Source organism: Lactuca virosa, chromosome 4 (assembly GCF_052849685.1).
Source record: "Lactuca virosa cultivar CGN04683 chromosome 4, Lactuca_virosa_CGN04683_v6, whole genome shotgun sequence".
In the NCBI taxonomy this organism is placed as follows: Eukaryota; Viridiplantae; Streptophyta; class Magnoliopsida; order Asterales; family Asteraceae; genus Lactuca; species Lactuca virosa.
In genome coordinates this window covers 426,248,983-426,258,203 of record NC_136429.1, presented here as the reverse complement: position 1 = coordinate 426,258,203, position 9,221 = coordinate 426,248,983, and the positions used below count along the sequence as shown (strand labels likewise).

Here is a 9,221-nt window from a genome sequence, read left to right as displayed (position 1 = left end):
CGTTGCAGGTAGTTTTGGGTCGATTCTTCTCTCCAACTTCAAACCAAAAAGATGGTAAGCTCCTCCAACACGCACACACAAGGTTACAAAGAGTGGGCTTTAAGGAATCGTTGGTCTGAAGATTTGAGATGCGATTGTGATGAACCTGCGACATTCTCGATCTCCAAAACTGTCGATAATCCATGGAGGAAATTCAGGGGGTGTCCAAACTATCAGGTAATATTAAGTAATTTTTTGTGGTCTTGTTGAACCATTATGAACAAGTGATTGTTGTGCAGGACTCCAAAAAAAAATGCGGCTTTTTTTTATGGCTTGATCCACCCCTTCCAAACACTTAATACAAGGAAACTATGTGGAAGTTCCATATGGATTTGGAGGAGGCTAACAACAATAAAGCATTTGCAATGGAGGTTTTGAAGCTTTCAGAGGAGGCCAGGAACAACAAAGAAGTTCAACTGGATATTTTAAACCTGTTGAAGGTGGAGCTACTTATGATGGTCATGCTTTTGGTGGTGGTGATAGTGATGGGGTTTATGGTTCACAATGTTATGGTTAAAGCACTGTGAAGTCGTGGGCATTAGTTAGGTTCAGGTGGAATGGTAGTAGTAGTTTAGGTGTAAGGGTATTTTGGTCAAGTTAGGCAGTAAGTAGATGCATGTGTTATGTATGACAATTTTTTGGTTTTGTAAGAGATGACAATGACAACAACTTATTATGTCTTAATGATAACAATGTATTAAGTCCTTTAACACATACATATGTATAAACCTACTTACCAAGCTAACCAAAATATGGAAGGTAACAACAATTATAGTGATCAAGGCATATATATATTGATAACTTAACAATCATACCAAATATCAATGTCAGTTAACAGCCCAAAAATGGGAATGTACTTTACAATGCTTCCCAAAAACCACTATCATACCATTTAACCTAATTAGAACCAAACTTCCAATTCTACCAAACATTATGGATATGAATTAGAAGCTTGTTACCAAAAGACAAGTGTACCAAAAGTAGATGTTTACAAAAAGGGCAACCTATTTACTAATGCCCATTCTACCCATTGAACCCTTAAACACAAAAAGTAGATGTTTACAAAAAGGGCAACCTATTTACTAATGCCCATTCTACCCATTGAACCCTTAAACACAACTCCTTACTCTAAAACCCAAGGGGTTTTGGAGGAACCACCACCATCAACATCTTCAACCATTTTCCTGAGCTTCAACTTCCTAATTCTTTCAGAGGGTTTCCTCTTTTTCTCCCAATGGAAATTGTAAGCACCATAACTTCTTCTGGAGGGTAGGACTCTTGCTCCAACCTCTCTCTCTTCAACTCCTTCTTCCTCAACCATTATGCCTTCAACTTCTTCTTGCTCAACATGTATGCCTTCAACTTCTTCTTCTTCAACCTCTCTATCTTCAACTCCTTCCTCAGCCTCTTTTTCTTTAATCCGTTGTTCCTCAACCTCTCCATAAACCTACAATATGGAGGGGTAGTTAGTAAATCTACAATATGAAAGCCAAAAATAGTGATTACCAGAACATACCTCTTTCATAGCAGCCACTGCTTTAGCATGTGTATATCCATACATCAGCAACTCATGTAAAGTAAGTCTTTCACTCACCTTCACCTCATTGTCATCATGTTCTTGTTCCTGAACATCCTCTGTTGCTTGACTCATACCTTGCTTACCATTAGGTGCATGGGTAAAAAGATCAACAAAATCCTCATCACAGGTTAGGGACACATCCTCCTTTGCATTACTCTTATGTTTCTTACCATTAGGTGTTTTCTTTGGTGCTTTGTTCCTTGATCCAGACACTTTAGTTTTCCCTCCTCTCCTTGCCATCATCTTAGTCCTTTTCAGAGGACTAATATTAGGACCACTTACTTGATTACCAGATTCTGAAACTGGGGGAGGAGTAACATCACTTCTTGGTACATCAGGCCCACTAACTTGATCACCACATTCTGAAACTGTGGGAGGAGCAGCATCACTTCTTGGTATAGCAGGCTCAACTGGAGGGAATTGATCAAAGATAGGTTAGCCTCCCCCATCTTTCCTAGGTCTTCCAATCTTTCTTTTTGGGACAGGTGGCTTAGGTACCTCATCATTTGTGCATGAAATCTTATTATGCCCAAGTTGTTGGAACTTTCCACACCTCACAGTCCTAGTAACCTTTAACCTTTGAGAGGGGTATTTGGCATCTTCTGATTCAGATGCATGCTTCACTCTATTTACTTTGGGTCTTCCAGGCATCCTTCTAACTAGGGGTGGTAATGGTTTAATAAACTCAGTCATTGGCCACAAGTTGCTTCCACCAACAGGTTGTATGTTCTGACTATAGGTTGCAACATATTTGTCCTTGTGGAACCAAGAAGAAATGAATTCACTTGGATCTTTGTGGACATAGTTGATTGCAGCTTGACTATGCACACATGGTATGCCCGACAACATCCACAAGTTGCAGGTGCAAGTGTGATTGGCTAAATCAACCTTGTATCCATTGTAGCCATACCTAGTCTCAAACACATCACCACCACTTGGCACCACTGTCCACAACCTACACACAAAACAAACAAAGTACACATATAAATATATAAATACATACTTAATATTTTTGGATACATGCCAATAAAAACTTATATTACCTCATATCTTTCCCAAATTCATTAAGCTTCAGTTGTATGTTAGGTCCATAATTACCCCTCCATTTGGTGGCCTCTTGACCTTGATGAAAAAACCTTTCATAAGGAGAATCCTTATTTCCTCAAGCATTGTGATTATTGGCTTCTTCCTTATTTGTTTGATCATGGCATTGAAGCATTCTGCAACCCCATTCTCTACTGCTTCACAAGCATACCCATGAGAAAAGAAGGCTCTGCACCAAGTTTCAGGTTTCCTTGCCATAAGATAATTGTATCCTGTTTCTGTTATCTTCTTTATCTTCTCCATTGTAGCAAGAAAGTCCCCTTCCACTGTACTCATAGCAGCTTCCCAGAACAAACTCTTTAGCTCTAATCCTATGAATTTCTTTCTAAAGTTTGCAAAGATGTGTCTAGCACATTGTATGTGCTAAACATTAGGGAGTAGGTCTGCCACAGCCTGTAAAAGTCCCTATAATTAACAAACAAACACAACACAACACATGTAAATATTAATGATTGTAACATACAAATATATATTGTATACTAGTGTATGTTGTGGTACCTTGTGTTGGTCTGAGATAACAACCAATCCATTGCCAGCACCAAGATCCAAATCAGCAACCAAATTATCAATGAACCAGGTCCAGTTGTCCTTATTCTCAACATTCACAACTGCCCATGCTATTAGGTAGACATGGTTGTCTGCATCCCTCCCAATAGCATTTAAAATCTCCCCCTTAACCTGCCCCTTCAAGAAACTACCATCTAGTCCTATTACCCTTCTACATCCTCTGCTCCATCCATCTCTGAAAGCCTTGAAGCCAACATAAAACCTTTTGAAATAGTTAAACCCCAGATTACTTTCTACCCCCACCAAGCAAGTTGTACCCGGATTACTCAACCTAATTGCAGCTGCATAGTCCCAAACCTTGGCATAGTGGTCTTCTAACTTCCCTTCTATCATCCCCATTGCAGTAGCCCTTGCTCTTTGGCATTGCCCAAGAGATACACTCACTGAAAACCTTTGTAGCACATCTGCTTGGATCTCTAGCAATGTCATCTTAGGCTTCATGATTACATCTTTCAGGTAGTGTTTGGCTAACCAACTGCTAGTAACTAAGGAACCAAAATGATAATTCCTATCACACAGATGCATTTCATTACAAAATTCTATCTGGAATGTTCTTTCATTGTACTTCCATCCAGCTGCAACCCTAAATGGACACTGTATTTTGTTATTATCATTGTTGTCCCTGGTTCCACTACCACACTTAGCTATAACCCTCACTCTATCACTTTTTTCAAAATAAAGTTGGTACCCTCCATGGACTGCATAGTTAGTTAAAGCAAACCTGAGTTGAGCAGTGGATTCATAACAGTCTCCTAATCGGGGCCTCATCTCTTTCCAGTCAACATTGGGATCATGCACCCTATACTCCACACCAACATCTTCATTGTCCTCATCTAAGTGGGCATGCTCTTTTTGTTGGACACCAGGAATGTCTCCATCATCTACCATTCCATCAATACTCCTCCTTAATACGTTTTCATCACACAATAAGTTAAGAAACTGATCATCCAAGAAGCTAAAGTCAAATGCATCTTCATCGGAGTCAGAGTCTGGAAGATATATCTTCTCAGGGAGCTTAGGCCCTTTAGGCTTCTTAGTTCCAGAAGTAGAAGCCATCTGTTTCATAAAAAAACAAAAACACAACTTGTTAGTTCAAACTTGGAACTCCATAGACGAAGATAACCACCCTCATAATCATCAATTTCTTGTTTCCATACACGTACCTTTCTACTCCAACCTTACTTCACCAACGATTTCGAAGCTTCAAGTTGCGAAATTGGGGACTGTGAAATTCTTCTCAGCGTCAAAACCTTCTCGAATGCATGAAAAACCCTTTAGCAGTGATGGTTCGTGAAAGGTGATGGCTACGGAATAGCTTAGTGGTGACCGGATGGTACAGGTTACCTGCTGGTGACCGGCTCTTTGCCCTCAAACGATAACTCAAAGAAAATGTCGTGGTCACAGTAAATGAAAAATTAAATTCAGGGCTTTTTCCAATTTAGTGCCAAAAACATAGGACTTTTGTGATATTAACCCTAGCCCTATTCGATTTATTCTTATGTTTTTACTTCATTTTTGTTGCGACAAATAATATGATTGTTGCGTCAAATAATATGATTTGATGATGCGGAATATAAGAATGAACACAATCATGAAAATGTATTTGGTGAACAAGAATTTTGTATTCAACGATGCTTAGGAAATTACAAAAAGGGAAGATTGCAATTTATCAACCTAAGCTAAAGAATCTCAACTCATTCAAGGACTACATCTTGTCACTGACACCAAACGAATACAAAATATCTATTTATAGACAAATACACAGGCCAAGGTAATTAACACACATATCATAAAAAGACTCATTGCAATCATCAATGTAAGACTTTGCATCCAACAATCTCCCCCTCAAAGTTTGGAATGGATGATAAGGCTTCAACTTCCAAAATGAACCTCTAGCAAATATGAAATGTAATCGTGACAAGGAATATCAAAACAATCCACAAATCTCGACTCTTCAATAGTCTTCAAAACGGGTTTTAGGATATAAAAATGCAAAACCAAACACCAAAAGGAATACCAACCTCAAGCCCAAAGATCTCCAAAAGGATGTTCGACCTTCATCTTCTAAAGCAATCCCAAAAAATAAACACGAAACCAAAGTCTTCATAAAAACCACTTCAGAACCAGAATTCAAAATCACTTCATAACAATGAAGAACTCACCCTCCATGTCACAATGATCTTTTAAATAATTCATTAAGAGCATTTGCTAATGACATAATCACCCAAAAATATTATGTAATGAATCAAAATCTAGATTGACAACTAAACTTGTTCTAGAATTAGCCAAAAGTCCGAGTCAATCAAAACACCATGGTCATTGAAGGCTCTTCTTAAACTCAACAATGCCTAAAATAATGCACCCCACTTTCTATATTTCTTTCACAAGCTTCATCAAAAAATACAACTTTGATAAGTAACAATCTTCTTTCGAATGACCATATCAAATTCTTCATTTTTTTATGATCGAAATAAGATCATGAAAACCTTCTAAATTGGACATGAGAATGAATTCGAACGGATAAAACAGTTCCACACTCCCATTGACAAGTGGAATAAACCATGAAGCTCCAACCAAAAAGATATTTGATTTTAATCATTAGTTGACCTTGACTTGGATATTCATACCAAAGGAATAAAACGGATACATTCAAAAATATTGTGCACAGTTACTGTTTCGATTTTGATGAGAACATATCAATTAAATGCAGCCCAAAAATATGTGTGAAGACCCACCGAACTATTAGCCCATTAGCAGTTAGGCCCAAAAGCAATATATCAGTCCACTTTACTTTTATCTCCTTCATTCCAATGGCAGATTCCCAATTTAAGGTTTCGTTCCAAAAAGCCACCTCCTTCAGAGTTTTTTACTCAAATGGTGTTTTTTTAAAACATATTTACCATATAGGTGTTGTTTTGAAAATAATTACCATTTAGGTTTGAAATCTATACCAAGTCAAAATTAAAAGCAAAATCAAAAGAAAATAAAATAACCCCAACCACGTCGTCGGCCATCTGCCTCAACTTCACGTCGTTTTCTCGATTCCGATCACAATCAGATGCCGGAATCTACATCCTTCCACAAGATTTCTAACTTGATTACGTTTCGATTTTTCCATGATTTCAAGTTCGATTTTTGAACTTTAATCTTCGATTTCTGACTTAACTAGGTTTAGTGAATACAAATTGAATGGAGAATGGATAAGTTATCTCAGAATTGCTTCGAGAAATACTCTTTTCAGAGAGTGCATTTCATTAAGAGGATTTGGGTGATATGAACATTGAGATTATGAGAAATACTCTTTACAAGACATACCTTGAATATTTGTATCCGTTTGCCAGGTAAGCAAGCATCTTTTGCTTATGAACATCACCATAAACAAGTTCTGTCATTATTAAAAATCACTTCATGCTATTATTTACATTCATGGCTTATTACTCTTTTGTTTTATGGTTTCTATACACAGCATAGGAACAGAGCTTGGAGATTGTTCATATTAAGCAACGTTTTACTCCTCCCTTCTTGTATTAAATCAAAACTTGATGCTAACATAACTACTATAGCCATTCCATTACATATTCCTGGCTATTCACCAAAGATGAAAGGCAAGGCATCCAAACCAGTAGCTACATCCATGGCTAATGTAAACAAAGCAACAATAGTCACTGAAACTATGTTGTTTCCACTTTTTTTCTATCATTTTCGTTGTTAATGGTGTTAAACACTCCACATAAATTGTTTCCATCTATAACACTTCCTATGGTGTCCTTTAATGGAGCAGTAATTAGCCTCTGTTTGGTAGTCTTGTTTTCTGAATCTGATGTAGTAGAAGTATATAACACTAGTGAAAAGATAAAGAATATCAAGAGTTGTTTACGTCCCAAACCTGTTGTACTAGTGTTGTTCCTATCAACAGATCAAAAGCATTAATTTGAATTGAAATTTTATCATTTCTTAATGAAATGAGACATATATGATGTTTGTAAACAAATTTGATAGACATTAACAGCAAAACAAGTTATAAACAACTAATATATATATATATATATATATATATATATATATATATATATATATATATATATATATATATATATATATATATAAAACAGTAGAAATAGAATCAAAGCTAAAAATTTTAGAATTTTTTTTTTAAATACACCTATTTGGTAAATATTTCTTAAACTACACCTATTTGGTAAATAAAATTTTAAAAAACACTTGTTTGGTCAAAAACTCCCTCCTTCAAATCTGTTTACTTTTGCATCTTTCAGCTTCGCAGTTTTTGCTTTCGTTCTATGCAAGTGACCTTCGTTCCGATTGTTCCAGAAAACCATCATCATCGTTCTGAAAGAACCAAGAAAACAATTTATTGCGATACACATTCCCAAAGCTTCCCCTTCATTCCGATGCAATATCCACTTTCGCAATTTCATTCCTTTCATCTTCCTTCTGATGAAAAAGTCACCCTTTAATTCTGATAGCCTTCGATTGAAATAGATGAAGACTAACATTATGATTCATACGACATCACATATTCAACCTATGTTCCGATTGTATACACACAATTTTAAAATAAAAATACATGTATAAATTCATAAAATAATAATAATAATAATAATAATAATAATAATAATAAACCTGCATGTTAGTTATTAAGTATAATAAAGTTTTCAAACAAACCATCATATTCAACCTATGTTACGATTCGATTTTTTCCCTTGAATAAAGTAATGCTATGTCAGCATTGACTCAACAACTACTCCCCAATAGCTAAGAGCATCCACAGCCATGCAAGTTTAATACCTTGCAAAAACTGTCACTTGTCAATATTGAAAGCCAACTCAGCCAGCATGATTAAATTATTGTAAAACAAATTAGTGGGCCACTGTTCTTTTTGCAAAGCTTTCAAAATTTCACAATAGCTAAATAATTAATTATTGAGAAATTTGGGTCACAATTCTTTTGCAAGGGTATGTGGACGTGGCAATTAAAGTTGGTACACGCTGGTATGGCAAAGCATTTGAAAGAAGCGATGCAGATGGTCTAAGGTATGAGTGGGTATTGAAGGTCCAATTTGGCAGGTGGTAAACATGAATAAATTTTCCAGTATTTAAGGCATTATTAACGCACTAAAACACAGACATGGGACATAATTGACCATTTTATGTAAAATTGGAGGCTTTGTAGCAATAACCTTACTATTTATCTATATTTTGGTAAAATTTCTTTGTTTTCTACGTTTTCTTTTGTTGTTATTTGTTCGTTTTGATTATTGTTGCTATATGTTAACAATATATGTTCGTAGGGCCAGTCCTAAGCACATTTGGGTGTGCATAAGATCTGTATCGTGTACAGATGCCTGAATATTTTTTTACCGATATGATACAGATCTACTATAATAAATGAAGATAATTTGTCACATATCAATCTCTAATGAGTTTTAACACTTGTCATTTTGTGATATTTTTTAAATAAATAATATCCACATGTCAATATATGGTTTTTTTAATTTTTAAAATTAAAAAGTCATATAATCTTATACTTATATATGTAAAGTATTAAATGTAATAAATATTATAATAAATTGCAATTAATATGTTTCTATATTTCTTATTTCAAAATTTTATTTAAAAAAATACTTATTATTTATATTTTAATATTTTATTTTCTTTAATCAGCCTGTGTACCAATTTTAAGAATTAAAACAACAAGTAGCTAGTTGGTCAGTGATTAAAGAGTGAGACACATCAAGCCCATGTCATTTGTTCAAAACTCAGGAGGTTGATTGCAACAACACTTTTTAGTTTATTTTTTTGTTTCCAGCTACTTAAAGGATTCTCTCAAAATCTTTGACTAGCTATCAACCAATCAAATGAAGCCCATTAATCCAATAACACATAGGCCATTAAGGCATCATATATAAGAATTA

At 35.4% G+C, this 9,221-nt stretch overlaps 1 protein-coding gene across 1 annotated transcript; it reads right to left on the bottom strand.

The window, feature by feature from the left end:
* Positions 1-2,053: 2,053 nt before the first annotated feature.
* On the bottom strand, positions 2,054-2,965 carry LOC145106597 (uncharacterized). The gene is made up of 3 exons (XM_079043560.1): positions 2,755-2,965; positions 2,662-2,668; positions 2,054-2,573 (listed from the first exon to the last, which is right to left on the bottom strand). The coding sequence occupies exons 1-3, from the start codon at positions 2,963-2,965 to the stop codon at positions 2,054-2,056; spliced, it is 738 nt and encodes a 245-aa protein (XP_078899686.1).
* Between the last annotated feature and the right edge of the window lie 6,256 nt (positions 2,966-9,221).

Coding starts and splice junctions, on each gene's coding strand:
- LOC145106597 (XM_079043560.1), bottom strand. CDS start 2,965: ATGGAGAAGATAAAGAAGATAACAGAAACAGGATACAATTATCTTATG.